This window comes from Fulmarus glacialis, unplaced genomic scaffold (assembly GCF_000690835.1).
Source record: "Fulmarus glacialis isolate BGI_N327 unplaced genomic scaffold, ASM69083v1 scaffold26743, whole genome shotgun sequence".
NCBI classification, from domain to species: domain Eukaryota; kingdom Metazoa; phylum Chordata; class Aves; order Procellariiformes; family Procellariidae; genus Fulmarus; species Fulmarus glacialis.
In genome coordinates this window covers 112995-131535 of record NW_009203395.1, presented here as the reverse complement: position 1 = coordinate 131535, position 18541 = coordinate 112995, and the positions used below count along the sequence as shown (strand labels likewise).

General features: G+C 39.4%; 1 protein-coding gene across 1 annotated transcript in view; it reads left to right on the top strand.

Annotated features, from left to right (window-relative positions):
* The window catches only part of SATB1 (SATB homeobox 1), a 74576-nt gene extending 56616 nt beyond the window's left edge, over nt 1-17960 (top strand). Inside the window, exons 10-12 of the mRNA XM_009574609.1 lie at nt 12961-13164; nt 13667-13762; nt 16373-17960. Coding sequence (XP_009572904.1) covers nt 12961-13164; nt 13667-13762; nt 16373-16855 — 783 coding nt within the window. The 3' untranslated portion in view covers nt 16856-17960. The remainder of the gene's footprint in view (nt 1-12960; nt 13165-13666; nt 13763-16372) is intronic.
* Nucleotides 17961-18541: the final 581 nt, after the last annotated feature.

Genomic DNA, 18541 nt, shown 5'->3' with positions numbered 1-18541 from the left:
AGACATTCCAGTATTTCTTATGAAAACAGATTATGGATAGTTTTTAGGAAACTAAATGTTGTCTGTAAATTGTTTTGCTTTTTTTATAAACCCATTTTTTCAGTTAAATTGTTCAGCTTGCCCTAATTAAATAGCCTTCAATACTTAGTAAAGGTTTTTTCTGAAACCGTCTACACTTTACTAGATCACTGTTGGCTACTTTTTCTGCACAGAGAAAAAAATAATGCAATTTTGATAGAAAGTTTTAATTAAAAGGTTCTATAACCATTCTTACGGCAGGGAAAAAAAATGTAGGTGTGCAGAACGCAACTGAGCAGATTCCCCCAAAGCTGTTGCAGGTATTGTCAGGCGAGAGGAGTGGTGCAGTGCATCTGATAGAAATATATAAAATCTAATCTGTAATAAGGCCTCCAGGGGAGGTTTAAAAAAAAGTAGCTTTAGGAAGAGATTGTTTTATCCATTGCCAGTGATTTGTGATGCAGTGGCAATATTGAAAGTGCAGGAGACAGGGAACTAAGACTCTGTTCAAAGTCAGTCAGAAGAAGGTGAGCAGGATAGTTTTTGAAAGGTACTGAAGGCACAGTTTGTAGCAGAAAATTTGGCTACATAGATGGCCCCCCAGACTGCTGCAGAGAGGGTTAAAGACCCATGCTTGTACCACTTGGCCAGCAGTTACTGACAGCATTACTAGTCCCCCAGAGCCAAGCTGGAGTAGGTCAGCGTAGGTGTGCCATCACCGTCCCTTGCTGCACGGCAGTGCCACCTCTGCTACTGACTCCCCCGGGGTCTGTGCAGACCCCGAACAAAGGGGAAATCTTGTCCTGGAGGTGCAGCCAAAGACCTCGAGGTGCTATGGCTGCAGATGTCTCACAAACGAGTCTGGAGTAAGGCGAAGAGGAGGGCAGGAAGGGCTCGCGTTGGAAGAGCTGATGCTGAAATGAACTGTCAGGATTCTTGCAAGGGTCAGGAAATCCAGCTCTTGTTTCTTCACAAAACTATTGGAAAAATGTCATGCAGTCGGGAAGCACTGGATTGCCAAAAGAAAAAAAGCGCGGCACCCTCTCCCACCTCCTTCGAGTCTTGTATTTTTAGCTTTCCTTGCTGAGGTAGAGGTGTTTCGGTTCTACACTCCAGATAGGTGAGTCAGCTCTTCCCCAGGCAGCACCTGCTCCCTGCCTGACAAGAGGTGCTGTTTCTGGCAGGATGGATTTTCTTAATCTCTCTTCCCTCTTTCTGTATCCTCACCTTCTGTTTTGTTTTCCTCTCGCCACCTTCACTAATTCCTCTCATTATAGCTCTCCTTTGACTTTTTCTTTCTTTGACTCTCTTCTTTGACTTTTTCCCACCCCATTCCTCACCATGTATGCCTTCACCATCCACTCTCACTCCATCTGCCCCTTTATCCTGTCCTACAGCTGTCCCCTGTGTGCCAGAGCTGTGTCTAGGACATCCCACCCCAGGTGCATCCCCCCGCACCCAGTCGCTTTGCACAAGCACCGGCTTGTGCATGGGGTGCAGCCTGGGCACCCCACGCCCTTGGGCTTTGCTGGGTGGTGGGGAGCCGAGGGCTGGTCACCAGCACTGCCGGCTTCGTGGGTGAAACGTCGTTCCTTTTCCCATGTGGCAACACGGAGATATCTGGGAAAAGAGCCGCGTTCTTGATTTCTCAGGTTTCTTGTGCCTGCTGTGGGCAGATCACTGATTCGGGAGGCTTTTCAAGATTCAGCGTATCGGTGTTTTAACATGAAGAAACTACGGCACTTTAGAGAAAAAAAAAAAAAAAGTGGGGAAAGTCTGAGCGAGCTGTACGAGACTTAATGACGTTCGGAAATGAAAACAAAGCTGTAGTGCCAGAGCCGAGAGGGAGGCTGAGGAGTTAGCGAGCAGCCTGTGGTTCCCGGCAATGGGGTAAGCAGGGTACCAAGTAAACAGCGCAGAAAACAAAAGCGAGCTCAACCCGTAACTAAACAGGAAACGACAGGGTAAAATTCCTCCTGAAAAAACGAGAGCTGCTAAATACGTTACTGCAAAGAATAAAGGCGTCTTATGCAAACAAAAATATACAGTAACGGTCCGACAAGTGGTTTGTTAAAGGAGCAACCGATTGCAATTCAGGTGAAGGGTTGTTGGGCAAAGGAAGGAGTCAGAAATAATAGATAAGTGTTTTCTCCTTGAATGTTAAACTGGATAATTCAAAACATACAATACCCAAAAGAATGTTACAGGATTTCTAAGTGCAAGGTGAGAAAGGAGTCAATGTTTTGTTCCAGATAGTTTTTAATTTCACTGTTCCTAATAATTTCCTTCTTTTTTATTTTCTTCAAATTTAGCCTCTAAGTCAAACTTCAGATTTTTGGTTATGAATTACCCCAAACTGTTGGCATATAATGAATAGACTAGTGCAAGCACACAGCTAGCTAAGTGGGGAAAAATTCCAATTTGCAAATATTTATGTCATTCCAAATCTGCCAAATTTTATCTGAATCCACATTGTTATTCAGCGGTCATCTCGGTTTTATTCCTGTGCAGTGTCATGTTCCCTTACTTCAGGATGGCATTTGAGAAGCAAATGAAAATAGTTTTCAGGATCTTTGTGAACTAAAGATGCTTGGACTGAGTGGTCCTTAGCAGAATTCCCTGAAGTTTTGGACTTCAACTGAGCAAATGCGCACACCTATCATTTACGTCTGTGGGTTTACTTAGGTGACTAGGTATTTTGCTGAGCCTGGTGCTTATCATCTCTATGTATATGTGTATATGTTACATATGTGTGTATGTAACACGCAAGAGAAAGCTCTACAGATATAGGAACTTTCCACTGTTTATATAAAACCAGTTATTTTTTAAAAAAGCTATGAAGGACTTAAATGAAATTCTTTTCATTTTTGCTTTGGGGCAGCCAATTTGCTTCACCTCTAAGAAATCATTTGCTACTCTTATTGAATGTGAGGAGAGAGCCTAACTAAAGGGATTGATCCTTTTCACCTGGGGAAAGGGATGGGATGGAGGCATCAGGGCAGGAAGAAGAGTGCCTGCTCCATGCAGCTCCTGATTTAAGAACAGAAGCTGCTGCCGAAGCTGCTGCCTGGAAATACGGCTGGAGCTCAGCTTCGCTGGCACTTTTCTTGGCTGGTGAGGAAAAGTCTAACGCTAAGCACTGCTCTCTCTAGGAGTTTTTCCCTTGTGGCTGTTCTTGTCCCCAGCCTGATGGCAAACTACCTGAAAACACTCCTGTGTTGGTTCCCACCCTTGGCCAGCCAGGAGAGAGAAATACGATCTCTCCAGCTGCCCTTTTGATCCAGCTTTCCTATTCTTTTAAGTCTATGCCCCAAGCAACCATGCTACGAGTACGGGTATTTTAGCTTTCTAAGGGCTTCACTGCCTTTATTTTCCCATGAGTGAGATATACGCTTCTGGCTGCTCCCTTCTCGTTTGCTGGGAGGTTTGTGTCTTTCACAATTTTAAAGATTTTTTTTTTTTTAAACTGCATTGAGGTGTTGGACGTTATTAATTTTCTGACCATTTCTGTGGTTAACAAAATCTGGAGGAAAGTTAGGGAAAAGTTTCTTTTCAATTTCCTTAAGACTCTCTTCACCCCTGGCATTATCAGAGCATTAAGCGTTCTTCGCTACGAAACTGAGAGCGGCAGAAGCCAGCTAAACTGCAAGAGACAAGTTAAAAGACATTTTCTCAGAATATTTAAATGTCTAATTCAAATCTATAGAAAAACATTTGGTTAGGCCCGTAAAAATGTGAAGGGATGTCTGAGAACGGATTTGAGCTGTGTATGTTTTGGAATTATGTCCCTTGTTGGAACATCTTGTCAGCTGAACTGAATTTACAATGAAGTCCAAATATCTATGAGCCTGTGATTCCTCAGTGTGTGGTAGATCTTCCCCTGATCCAAAATGAATTCTGGAAAGAAAAAGCATATGACAAGAAGCTACAGATTTAAATTACTCCCTCTGGGAAATTATAATATTTTTTAAAAAAATAAATCTAACAACGTGATATACACACGTATAAGTAGTTACGGAAGTGACACTTTGGCCTTATGGCCTTTTTACTGGACGTCTTTCCCCCAAAGCAAATGTTAAATCTCTGTAAGCAACGTAATAATAAACATTTGCTGTTCACTTGTAAATTGATAGTAGTAAAAAAATTTTTTAAAACTGCCGGGCTCTTTCTATTAAAGACTCTTCTCTAACTAAACTGCAGATATAGCTGCCATACAAAAATTGATTATATGTTTAAGAATAAATAAATATGAGCTATTAAGGGTCGTGGTTGGATTTAGGGTTGTATTTACTTTCAAGGGAAGCATCGGTATTGCAGTGAAATGAGTACTTCTCTCTACTTAAATAAAAGATAAAGGGCCATATATTACCAGTCACCCTCTGTGAAACCCACTGACCCATTTTATATGCCTGTACTATAAAAAGTAATGTACCAGATGAAGACTGACTTATTTAATAATTAGCAGTTGTTTTTTCTTGTTTAGATTTTTTTTAATTGTTAAGTCCATTTTTGTCACACGTATCTCACGGTTACAATGTCAATTGAATTGTGTGTGAGGAAGGATCTGGAGCAGAGGAAGGCAGAATAAAGCTTCGCCCACTGTTTTTTTGCATCTATTACTTTTTTCCCTTCTTTTTATGTATGAATGTAGTTGCATTTTATGTAAGATTTTCAAAGGCATGCCTATTATGTTTTTGATTAGGGCTTGTGCCTATCTATCATTGCTAGGCAATTGAAGGCAATACTGTAGAAAAGATACTTTTGAACAAGGGAAAGGAAAGGTGGAGGAGGCTGGGAGCAGAGAAACCAAGCCTGGGAGAAGCCCTTCATTTAGATTATTCAATTCCCTCTGTACTCAACTAAAAAGTAACGATACTCATGTTTTCAGTCAGGTTTAGAGTTACGGGTTAGGTTTTTTCTTTCCATGAGCTGGTGGTACATCTCAAGTGCTCATACAGAGGGAACGTACCCACCAGTTCTGATACAGCCTCAGACCTTAATCTGACAAGTTTTCGGTAGCGCTGGCTCTTAGCCCCTCACCGTGGCTCGGGGTAGAAGGCGAGGTCTAATACGACAGACGAGACTGTGGGAGCAGGGCCACAGCTCTCCAGGTCATTTTGTTTCTGTACTTGTTTGCTGCTTGTCATTGAATTTTAGAAGTTGCTTTAGCAAGTTTCCTTTTCTTATTTGTTTGTTTGGGTATTTACAAGAATAGAAATACGTATTTAATTTTTAAGTGCTGCAGCTAGAGAGGAGAAAAGGCAGAGAGAAGAAGAGATGTTAGGAATCCTTTTCCCCTAAAATATCACCAAAAAATTGCAGTGAAATACTATCAGTACCAGGGCTAGCTGTTTGGTCATTTCTCTTTCACAACTCAGAGAAGAGGTGGAGGTAACATCCAGACAGATGGTGCAGCTGAATAATAGGTTGGATAAGAAATTTAAGGAAATGGCATAATCTGTTTCAGTATTCTTCAAAGGAAGTTTTTCCTGCTAGTGAAGTTTACCTTTCTTCTGAAAAGCCCTGTGAGGTTGTGGGGTTTTCAGTTTGTTTGTTTTCCTAAATCTCATCTATTATGACGGCAGATACAGATTTACTTAAAATTCACATCTGGCTTCCCCTTTCGATGTTCTAATAATGAAAGCCAGTAAAATAGATAAACCAGAAATATCTGAAGATAAAGGACAGCTTCAGGTTTCAAACTTTCTCTGATTTAGGGCAATGCTCAAAGGCAAAGTCTGAAACTTAAGGCTGATTAATGTAAATAAAATACTAAAGCAACCATCTTTCTGGGGACATTTATTATCACTTTAGGCCACGACTCAAGAAGAGGCATTCGTATTTTGGTATCTCTACTCATCTTCTGGAAGAGGCTGAAAACCAGCTTTTGCTTCTTGAATTAAATATACACAGTTTTGTGAACAAAATAGGGAAATCCCGAAGTATCGAACACTCACAGCAGTTTTTAAAATTATTCGAAAGTATGTGCCTCACAAGTCAGTTCGTAAAATATAAGCTAAATTGAAAAGATTTTCACTAACAAATGTGTTGTTTGGTATCAAAAACTACTAAGTCTGGTAGATTATCAGCTTTCCTAAAATTTTATAAAAATATCCAGTGGTCCTTCTTTTAATAGACTTCTGTTCTTCTGTGAAACATTTAGGTCTATTCAGCTTTGCATAGGAGGTAACTAGGACAATTTATGCATTTTAGGAAAGATAAACCTGCAGTCAAAATAAATTTTCCTGCAGTCGCGAAATTCCAGAAGAACATTTAAGGCTAAAAAGGACTGCTCTCATTATCTAGGCTTGTTTCCATGTCTGAACCCATAGGTTTCACCCAGAAAGAAGTCAGATTTAAGTAATCTCAGCCTGAAAATTAGTTTTGAATTAAATGCTCCGTTCTTACCCTGCAGTGGGTGTTCCCTACTGTATTTTTCCAGATAATACAAATGTAACGCAAACCACATTTCTCAGGTAAATTAGAGCAGCATCCATTGTTACTTATTTGTCGTATTTGTTTGTGCTGAAGTGACATTTGTTTATTTTGCTTCTCAATGCCATATGCATGAGCTTACTGATTCAGGACTCTCTGAATTTTCGATCCTGTTGAACACTGTGAGAAATCTCAGCTGAAGGGTTTAATGTGTTTTCCAGTCAATGTGTAGGGGAAATTTGGCCTTATCAATTTAAATGCTGGAGATCCTTTCATTGCATTATGGAAGAATCTTCTCTAAGCAGAGATTATTCTTAAGAACTTCATAACATTTAAAGGTTAATATGTTAGGTAAAGAACAATATCTTAAGACAAACATTTTTATTACAGGACATGAAGGGATAGTTCTGATTAAATTACATGATTATTTGAATGGGAAAGAAGACAAAGTGCATCATTTCTTGCCCTCAACTTTAATGCCTTTAATCAAATAATGACCCTCTGGAAATAGTTAATTTTAAGCATTTGGAAAGATCAATACCACTTTGCCACCAAAAAATGGCCCAGATGATGAAATTTGATGTATTTAAAGTACCATTTCACCCTTTTAACCTAGTAAATAATTTAAAATGCTTTCAGTACTCCTTTGCTACCATTATGTATCTCGTTCAAAGTATTATGACTTTTCCAAAAGCAACCTTTCTGTACAATGGGAAGCTTACAAGTTTAATACTAAAGACTAAGACTATATGCATATACTGTAGTGGTGATGTCACCCTTTTTTCTTCTCTTTTATACGTGGATTCTGTTTTGAAAAGAAATGGAAATATCTATGATGAACGCCACCATTTGGAACAAAAATAAGATTTGTAAGGCGAGTTGGATGGCTTTTGAAGGGGAGAAAGTCAGTATTTAAAGTTTAGTTTGTTAGTTCTTTTCCTTTGTTTTATCTATACACTTTTGTGTTAAAGGTGAAGGATTTGGGTTGCTCAGACAATTAAGAGCCCATTTTACCAAGTGTAATTTCATATCTCTGTTCTATAAACTGGAGTGCCTTCAGCATTGTAAATAAAAAAAAATGCCCTCTATTAGCATGTTTGTGGGCAGATTAAAAACAGTCTTCATTAGCATAAGTAACACTTACAGATTCTTTTAAAAGTAGAAAATTATTTGCTGAATGATAAATTGCTAGCTTTATAGTTAGTTGCTGAAAATGTGCTCATTCAAAATGCCTACTTTAGTTTAGTCTACAATACTCATTTTTTTTGAGTTAGAAGTACTGTTTAATGGATTATGTACTTAGTCTTTGTTCACAGTAGATGCTGAAATGCAATTCACACTTTCTGCTAAAATGTTTGTATCAAATACCTCCCTATTTAGACTGATTTCTTTTAACACCATATATTTTTATTATACTATATGCCCCAGAGAATGATACAAAATAATCCTAGATATACTATACCAAAGAAAAACTGTTCATATCTTAGCATTGATACTCTAAAATGTTTTGCCTTCTTAGATTCAAATCACAGCTCTTTTAAAAAATGTTGGGGTCTTTGTTAGTTATTCTATAAGAAATATTCATCATTTGGCAAATTATTATCACTATAACAAATTCACCAAACGAAAGAGTTCAATTGCTCCACCTTGAAGCCCTTTTTTCCCAGACTAGATGTGTTTATTGCTGATTTGGAAAGCCTTGCCCAGAAAACATCTTTCATGATTGTAATGCTACCCTCTTTGATCTAGTTAGGATTGGTGTTTACACCTTAAGTGCAGATTTCAATTATCTTTTTTTTCATTCTTTTAATAAGAAAGATACCAGAATGGAAGAACAGTTTGTTAGAAACTCAACGTGAAAGAGCAGAAGATTTTGTTTAAACACAGCAGAGGTCAGACTGAATAAAATAGCATTTGGATACATAGATAAAATGCATAGATGCTTTCTTTAAAATAAGCATGCTCATGGGTCTTGCAGAGTCTAATGTTTGGCAGTTATCCTCTTTGCGCTTTTCCTGCAATAGTTTGGCAGTTCAGCTTTCACAGGTTTTTTTCCTCTAATGTCTTATGCTTCTTTACCAAATCCCTATCAGACAACCAGACAGAAGACTCTTATTTATTTTAAATATCTTAGGTTTAGCATCTTTTTTTTTTCCACCATTTTCTTGCTTACTGTAGCAAGACCTTTGCAGATGGTACTTGGTTACTTGAAAGTGCATAACAGTATTTTCTTTGTAGCAGATGGATTTAAGACTTTTAGTTCCCAATAAATGTAGGTTTACAATACATAACTTTACAGGATTTGTGTTGTATATAACAGGTTTGAACATATTATCTCAGAATTCATCTGCATGGCATTTTCAGCTTATCCAGGGCCCATGCCAGTATTTTAAGTAATAGGGAGAGCATAGTGATTGATAGCAGCTAAAGGCGTGATTTTGAATAGAAACAAAGGTTTTAGAACAGAAGGTGTCAAATTAAACTTTGTCAGTTTGAAAAGTAGTAACATCCTGAAAGTTCTCCAAACATATTTACATGTGGCTAATGTTTATATTTTGCTTTGTACTCTCTTTATATTCAGTGTAATGTTGCCTGGCAAATTTACTCTGTTTTAAAATCAAGGTTGTTCCCAATGTCATTACAGAGTTTTGGGGGGTTTGCCTTGCTGCATAGATATATTGGCTTAATTATTTTAAGGCTGTTTTTTTAATGATGTACTATATATGCTTATATATGTATAAACCAGTTGTGATCTAATCTGAGTTATAACTATTTCCTTACTATTTTGTGGTCCTTTCCACTTCCTGTAAGACTATAAAGACATGAAAAAACAGTGGTCCAAGCCCTCCTTCAGAATAAATTGTCTGAACTAGACAGAAATTGCTCTGGACTTAAATGAGTGTAAGAGGAGAAAAATCAGCCTTGTTAGGTTCACTTGTAAATTCAACTGCATCAGCTACAGCAGTTCATACTTCTTTACAACAAATGGAAACAAAACTTACAGATTTTACGTAACATAAAATTCACCATTAGAAAAGTCTGTACGATTACTTTTCCTAAAATTTACAAAAACATTTCATACATTCTCATCTAGTTGACTTCTGTGAGTGACCTTTATGTCAGATACAGAATTCTGAACCTGAAACTGAATGAAATAATTATGATTTTGTTTGTTTGCTTTGAACCAAAAGAAAGCATATTGGTATAAATTTTGTAGTCTCCTAACAAAGTAAACCCCTATAGCGCCTGTAACTGCCCATTCACTGTCTCTCCTGAGAATATTTCTGAGATCAATTTTCATAAATATTTCCAGAAATAAACCATCAAAACCAAAAAAATTGTTTCTATCCTTGTAATTTTAGAAGAATTCAGTTGGGTTTTGCCACTTCGCCCATCATATGTTTCATTAGAGTATGTCTACTTCTTTAAAAACGTGAAGAACCCAGTGGAAAAGAGACATTTTGGTATAATAGCTGTCTATTCTGTGTACCGTGTCAGAAGCACCTGATTTCAGTATCTCAAAATCACTGCTTCCCTGAAAGGCTAGCAGAGACATGCTTCACGTTACAATTCATCAAATCGTTTTTAGATAAGGAATTAGAAGTATTATTTCAGTGCAAAAGTTGATAGAAAAATAGTGGAAATATAATGTTAATCATCAGTAATTAATAAAAATAAGGTCTGATCTAGTAAATATAGAAACAGAAAAAACAGTAAGGGGAGAAGGAATTTCTTAGTTAACAAAAACTATTGTTGTGAAATATGTTCAATCAGCATAAAATGTGATTCTTTAGGAATTATTTTTACCACTGGACTTTAAAAAAGAGTTTCTACTGTCTTTTCTCCAAAAAAATCTGTGATTCATGTGGTCACCAGACAAAATATGTGCAGCTTCTAAATGCGTGGTGCAATTTCTTTTCACTCTGTCTGTATACCTTAGAGACCTATCATGGGAGGGGACAGGTGGTCTTGTCTTTTCTTTGCTTTCACCGAACTGCCGTGATGGTCAGCTCTGCTCTCTGCCTCACCACCATTAGAAAGAGGAGCAACAGTTTCAGTGTGAAGCAGTGCAGACTCCAGACAACCAAAGGACAATTTTCGTGCTTTGGGGCAGGCTGTTTCGTTTTGTTTTGTTTTTTTAACTAAAAATTTTATGACTGCATTTCAGTTAAAAAATCCAGATTTGTTTCTCTTCATCTTCTTCTCCCCTCCATCCCCAACAAACTACCTATGTTTTCCGATTGCATGTCTTTTAACTTGGTGCAGGAAACTAATACTGCTATTGAGCATAATCCAGCACGTACCCTGTGGAAGCAAGGTGGGCAGAGAACCATGAGCAACGTGTTGATTTTGTTAGGGGCAGGGAGAGTTCGTACATTAACCTGCTAACGCATCCCAGGGCACCTTACGAGGGGGAGGGAGAATTCACACACCCTTGCTACTGTTTTAAAAACATGCCATACAATTCCAGCTGGGACAGGCTGTACGTTATGTGCTCTATATGAAGGCGTTTGGCCCAGCTTGCTAAGCCCTGGGGCAATATTCAGCATCCACCCTTAGTGCGTGGTCAAGGAACGGGGTGCGCTCCACCCCCGGGGTGCAAGGGGCCTCTTCTGCTGCCGCTGCTCTCCTCCCTCTCCCCTCCCTCCCTAGCACACCTAGTGAGCACCCGGCGGATTTTGGCTCCATTTAAATTTTTGCTTTCTCAGCTCTGCTACCACCATCTCTCTAACATTTGTCATTTTGATTATTTCTATTTCTCAGGGGCATTTTCTCCTGGGTCATTTGTTCAGTTTTCCACTTATACCCAAGAGAATATACTTCAAATTTTTATACACACCTCACTAAATATTTTCGTATACAATGTGAATGCATTAAGATTATTTGTTTACTTTCACCTCTTTCTATTGTGGCAATATTTTTACACTGCATTTGTTAACTGCTAGCAAAAGATACGAATGTCTTCAAGAAAATACATATCTATATTGTCTCTATGTATCTATTGTATCTAGTAGTAAACTAGTCTGGATAAACCATTTTTCAACTACCAGTAGATATAAAAAGGATCTAAAAGCTTCTGTACATTTATATTATTTGTTGATTCAATAAAATGTCACATTATCTTTCCTACAGCATTAAGAAATAAAATTGCATGGACCTAGTTTTGAAAACAGACCCTTGAAGCTAAAAGAAAGGAAGTATGCATGTTTTATACATGTAATATTTTGTTTCTAAATTTTAATATACCAAAAAATTGCTGCTGATGCACACTGTGCTAGCTAGAGTGTTTGCACTCTTCTTTTAAAACTAGAGCGCACAATTAAGAAAAAAAAATCCTCAATTAGATTTTAAGAAGACATAAGAAAACAATTGTTAAATTTTCAAGATGAACTTGTTTGTGTCTTTCAGAAGCAAATTAGCAACCGCTGCAGTTCTTGCAGGGGATTCTGTAGCCGACTTCATAGCATGTATCCCAAAACCACGTCTGAATTAAAGTAGGTACACTCTTAGGCAACTTGCTGTCCTGTGATCCGGAAATGGTATAAAGGGTATATCAGAAGCTTGAGCATACCTTGCCCCCCTGCCCCAAGCCCTAATAGTGTACATAAAACTGAGAGACTTTTTTTTTCTGGGTCTGTGAGAAAAATCCTGAAACAGATAATGATCTATCACTCGAAATAAGTTCACCTGCAGAGTCACCTCTAGTCGTAGCAGATAGGAAGAAGATATTACTTGCCTGCGTCTAGTCAAAGGATTCCTGTCTTTCAAAAGGACATTAGGGAGCTCCTCTACGGCTATGATTTACATTAGGCAGCCCTACAGTCAAGGCAGATATTTGAAGTACTTCCTTGTTTTGAGTAGTAGCACCAGGATTTAAAAAATTGCTCAGCAGACAATCTACCAGCGCCTGAAACACGGTGTCGATGCTCTTGGATGGGTGTAGCCTTGCATAAAATAAAACAGGCAGCAGAGAGAATATGCTGGCGTCAGTGAAACCCCTGTCCTGTGGAAGGGAGCGTGTAAGGGATTCTGCCTTCCTCGACTGGTTTGTTTCTAAGCAAACAACCAACAGCACTGTGGTGCGGGACCAAGGGGAAGGTGCTTTCCAGCGAGGGTCTGTGAAATAGCGCGGCAGCCTCTCCGTCTATCGGTGTTTGCTTTAAGCCCAGCCTTTACAGCGAAAGCCCTTTCTTACCGGGGGAGAGCGTGAGAGAATGCAGCGCTGCTAAAGTACACGTTTCGCCCTCGTTTTGCCCCTCGTGAAGTGAGGGGAAAAAACTAATGTTTTGCTGGTGTTATCTTCAAGGGGTGGCTCTGTGTGAAATAGCGCGGCAGCCTCTCCGTCTATCGGTGTTTGCTTTAAGCCCAGCCTTTACAGCGAAAGCCCTTTCTTACCGGGGGAGAGCGTGAGAGAATGCAGCGCTGCTAAAGTACACGTTTCGCCCTCGTTTTGCCCCTCGTGAAGTGAGGGGAAAAAACTAATGTTTTGCTGGTGTTATCTTCAAGGGGTGGCTCTGTGAGCTGTTACGTTGGAAAGAAGATCCCTCACCAGAGAACAGGACCCTCTGGGAGAATCTCTCCATGATCCGAAGGTTCCTCAGTCTTCCTCAGCCTGAACGCGATGCCATTTATGAACAAGAAAGCAATGCAGTTCATCACCATGGTGACAGGCCTTCCCACATTATCCATGTGCCAGCAGAACAGATTCAGGTTAGTTTACCTTGGCCAATCCCGCAGAGCGCTAAGTAAATAAAGCTTTAAACGGAGCAAAGGAAATTAGTGTTTCTTTCCTCCCGGCCAGGCTAAATGCAGGTCTCCCGGTACGCGATAAGAGCGCGCTGCCGTCCGCCACCAGAGTTCAAAGGAGAGCGTGCGACCACCCACGGGTTTTTGTTTCGGTTCGGTGGTTTTTTGCAAACGTGCGTGGACGCGATGGCGCAGGGGCACCTGCGTGGGCAGGGCGAGCCTCGGTGCTGGCTGTCCCTGGCTAGACAGGCGTCAGGATCGAAAGGCGGAGGCGTTTGGCACCGGTTGTCAAACGCCTTACCAGCAAAGCGGGAGGACCTTGTTGCGCTCCTGTTCAAAAGCTAAGCTTGAACCCTCAGCAAGCGGCGGCTCGCCCCGGGTAGGAGCGAAGGGAAGGGGATTCCTCATCCCACTTTAACCCCAGTCGAGGCTGGGGTGAGTCAATATTTGTTTGTTTTTCCTTCAGAGCCCCTCTCCCACCACCCTTGGGAAAGGAGAGCATAGAGGCGCTTTCTTACCAGGCCTGCTGACCGCTGGACCTTGGCTGGGTGCTGCTCCGCAGGTGAGCTGGCACAAGGGCACCGTGTCAGGGAGAGAGAGGAGGGGATGCAGGACCCACGCCACGGGGCTTGGAAACAGCCGCCCTCCGCTCCGGGGCAGCCCCGGCCGTGCCCCCTCCTCCGGGGTCTGCACCCACCCTTTGCTCGCATGGGCACCGCGAACCGGGAGCGTGGCTGGCTGTTTTGCTAAATATTGTAGCCCAGGTCGGCAGCGCGGACTGCTGTCTCTCTGAGCTGGGGACTCTTTAATCCCTTCTCACAAAAGACCTGAGGTCAGCCTTTTAACTGCTGCCTCTTAAAGGGCAGATATTACCCCAGGCTTTCCCAACCTCAGCTGAGACCCAGTGTATCACTTGTATTACCTATACTGAAAAATATTTGGGAAGCTAGGGAGGATAGAGTTATCTCGCAGCCAGAAACAACACGAATATATATTAAAGATAAAGCAAACTGAATAAGACAATCCCTTAGGATATCAAGTACTAAAATAATTGTGAAAGCCTGGAAACTTGCTGTGTGATTTAGCAAAAAGAGAGAGAAAGATCTATATTAAGTAATAAAACAGCATTTGTTTGAAAATGTACATTGTTTTTAATAAAATCGCTTCTTAAGGGGATAAAAGGAGAAGCTTATGCATAGTATAAACATTCAACCACTATACCACTTACTTAGATTTTCTTGCCTTGTTGATAGAAGTTGTGTGTTTGATCTCACAAATATTATTCACATAAGCAGTTGCGTTGTAATCTCTTAATATGACTTGTAAAAGTAAGGATTGGGAGATTGGGCCTGAGTTTTGTCTCTGCTCTTCTACATGGTAATTGTTGTAGATGCATAAATATGTAGTAAGACACAAGTTTTCAAACTGTATATACAAAGCCTCCAGTCTTGTAAGAATTTAATGTGCTGGGAGTAGTCTTGAATCTCTTTGGGATTGAAGCCTTGAATGGGACTGCTCACAGACCATAAAACATGAAAGGATGTGAATAGGGATGAGGCAAGAGCCCTAATTCCACTAGCATTTGTGGCCGATCTTACAATAAGAAGATCACTTAAAGCAGTGGCTTCTAAACTGGGTGTTGAGACCTGTGCGAAGTCTCCACAACCACGAGTGGCACTGCGAAATGGACAGAATTATAATTCCTCCAATATTTATACTATTCGTACAGTATTTTGTGCTTCTTAGGGTCTGCAAGTGAGCTGCAACTGGAAGCTTGGGAACCGCTACCGACACACGAAAAATTGTTGAGGGGAGACTCGCAAAGGGAAATGAAATGTAGTGATAGCAACTGCTTGTTTTGCTGCTGTTGTTTTTTAATAATAACTGGTGGTTTGTACCATATGACAAGAAATTTGCTGATCCAAAATATCTTACTAACCAATGCTTCCTGTGCTGTGAAGCAAAAGAATTGTCAACAAAAACAGTAGCTGATAAATTTACTTTTGATTTTAAACATGATCTTATAATGTACTCTACTCCAGTGGTGGATGAGAAAAACATTTCTGTCCCTGGGGCTCAGTGCCTCACCTTTTAAGAATGTTTCTGAATCCATGCTTGCAAAACTTCGTTTTAAGCTCTTGTTAATTATTTACATCATGATTTGCTTTATCTTATTCTTCTGATGTGCATACTGGCTCATTTTTATTGCCTGAGTTTTTGGAATGCAGCATGTTCCCTTCTAATAATAATAGTGCAACTTATTTAGAGCTTTGCATCTTAGTGCTTTATAAATATTAACTAAATAATCCCCAGCACAAACACAGAAGCAGGTAAATATGTTTCTTCCCTGTTTATACATTGGGATACTTGAACACAGGCAAGAGAGGTCAGAACCAGAAGGGGAAATACAGATTTCCTACCTCCAGATCTCTTTGTCCTTGCCGAGGCTGGGTTTGACAGTGTGACGTTAGGCACTTCCAGCTAACGCATTCTGTCGTAACGTTTGCAAGTTTGATGAGACTTCAGTGCATGCTAAGGTCAGATCAGTAGCGGGATATTTCCGCACTTAGCTAAAATGCTCTCCTTCTCCCTGATCCCCCCAGTCCCTTAGTCTAGCTATTGCTAGAGATTTGCAGCCCTTGTTTTTGGGCAGCAGCTGCTGCTGCTGGCAGAGCTCCTGTGCGTTTGCCCTCATCTGGCACTTTTCTCACTTTGCCCTTGCTGCAGTTCTGGCTAAGCTGGTCAAGTTAATCCTATACTGTGTCACCTACTTAGCATTTTGTCTTGTCTGCACTTGACTCATGGAGCATGTTCATTAAAATTTGTCAGCTAAACCGCACCGATGTCTCGTCATCGGCGCTTTCAGTCAGACAAAGCCAGTGTTTTCCTTCCACCTCTCTGTCCGTATCCCACTGTCCCTTTATCCCTTGCCTCTGCTCACACACATATGGACACATCCAAGATATGCAGAGAGTTACTAACTCGTATTTTAATTCTGGTTCAGCAATAATGGGCCTTTTTTTTTCTTTTTTCTTTTTTTTTTCCTTTTTGTTGTTTAAACTTACTAAACCTTTGTTTATAGCTTTGCAATTCCCCCCCCTGGATTTTCTTGGTATCACAAAATATGAGAAAGAATACACATACAAAAAAAATGCTGTGCTTTGTCTTGCAGCAGCAGCAGCAACAGCAGCAACAGCAACAACAGCAGCAGCAACAGCAACCAGGTCCCAGACTACCCCCAAGGCAACCGACAGTAGCATCACCAGCTGAATCTGAGGATGAAAATCGTCAGAAACCCCGACCGCGAACAAAGATTTCTGTTGAAGCCCTAGGGATCCTACAGAGTTTCATACAAGACGTAGGCCTGTATCCAGATGAAGAAGCAATCCAGACTCTCTCCGCTCAGCTTGACCTGCCCAAGTACACCATTATCAAGTTCTTTCAGAACCAGCGATATTATCTCAAGCACCATGGGAAGCTGAAGGACAATTCTGGTTTGGAGGTGGATGTTGCAGAGTACAAAGAAGAAGAGTTGCTCAAGGATTTAGAAGACAGCGTCCAAGACAAAAATGCAAACACACTTTTTTCAGTTAAACTAGAAGAAGAGTTATCAGTAGAAGGGAACACAGAGATTAATGCTGAATTGAAAGACTGATCTAAAAGTATTATTTTCTTTCAACAGTGCCACTGGTATTTACTAATGAAATGAAAATTCCATCTTGCGTTCTGTCAAAAACCTTTATTATTCATTGTTTGGCCAATGAATCTTCCAAAACTTGCACAAAAGTTGAAAAAAGGATAATGCAGACTGCACTAGATGTTTTACTCTGTTTTACAAACTGCTTCGCAGCAACAGATGAAGCGTTGAGGATTGTTTGATATTAATTTGTGTTCACTGGATACACTGTGAGTGTACCCAATAAGCATGATACCAGTGATTTTGATTCTGGAGCCTTCAGACAAGCATTACAACTTTTGTGATTTACTGTTTTTTGTTTCTGTTTTGTTCTTGTTTTTTAATTATTACTGTAGCACTCCACACTTGATCTTTGGAAACTCACATTTATTTAAAAAAATAAAATAAAAAAGAGTTTGTTACTCTTGTTCTATTGTATGTTACAAAAGAACTATAGACTGTGGAATGCAGTTTAAAGATAACATATGCCAACAAATGCCTTGTATTATATGGCACTGCCGTAATTCAGATTTGTTTTCTTTTGGAAATAAAGGTCACTGTATTTTTTTTTTTCCATTCTCATTGTTACATGGTTTTAAAGAAAATGAAAAAGAAAATGTGAAACACAATTTAGTCCTCATTATTTATTTGTAGATCCTGCAGCATCATGTTGTAATTAATTTTTTTGGAAGTTTCCGTTAAATGTAATATTGCTTCTCTTGTTATCATACTGAATTTTTTTTCTATTTATAAATGTATTTTGATGGGCAGTAAAACAAAGTGTCTTAAAAGTTTTAAATAGAGAAAATGTGCTTTACACAGTTGCCTATAAAAAGTGCTCTATGTTATCCAAGCAATTCATACTATAAGCTTCACTCTTATTGTTGTATGCAATTTTTACTATCATGCAAATAAGCTTAGGTAAATAAAACTAATAGATCACCTTAGAAACTTATGCAATTAATGTGAAAATAATTGATGTTTGCAATGTGTCTTCCTTTGGTTTACAATCAATTTTAAAGCTACAGCTGTATAAATTTTCTGTATAAAGGTGTATTTCTTTTTTATGAGTTTATTGCTATGAAAACACCAGTTATTTTGTTACAGCTGGCTGTTTTTATAAGTGTATCACAATTTTCTTTATGCAGAAATGTTCTGACTAGGAGTGGTTATTGACTGTAACTACACAATTAAAATTGTTTGTATGGTATGATACGGCAGGGTTTGTCTGTGTATGTGTATATCTGGGAGGAATAACTTGTTCTTAGTGCACATTGTACCTTCTTGCCACCACTTTGAAGATGACATTTCAATTGTTCTCCTTTAAAATCACAGGCAGATTTTTTTAATGACCTTCTTAAAATTTGAATTTAGATAACATACTTCAAAAAGAAACACAGTTTGGTTATGAAAATCATAACCTGTCTTTTCTTGGTTTAAAAACTTGCCTGCCCAACAGAGATAGGAGGATATTATTGAGTCAAAAGGCTATCAGGCATAAACATATTTACAGTTCCTGGCAGTAATGCACTTATAATGGATACAGCTGGTTTTATTTTACACTAGAATTATGCTAACACTATTCCTTGCACTAATGTATAAACATTAAAAAAAAACATTAATAGTCACAAAGTAAATAGGAAAGATGGGCTTTGCACATAGCAG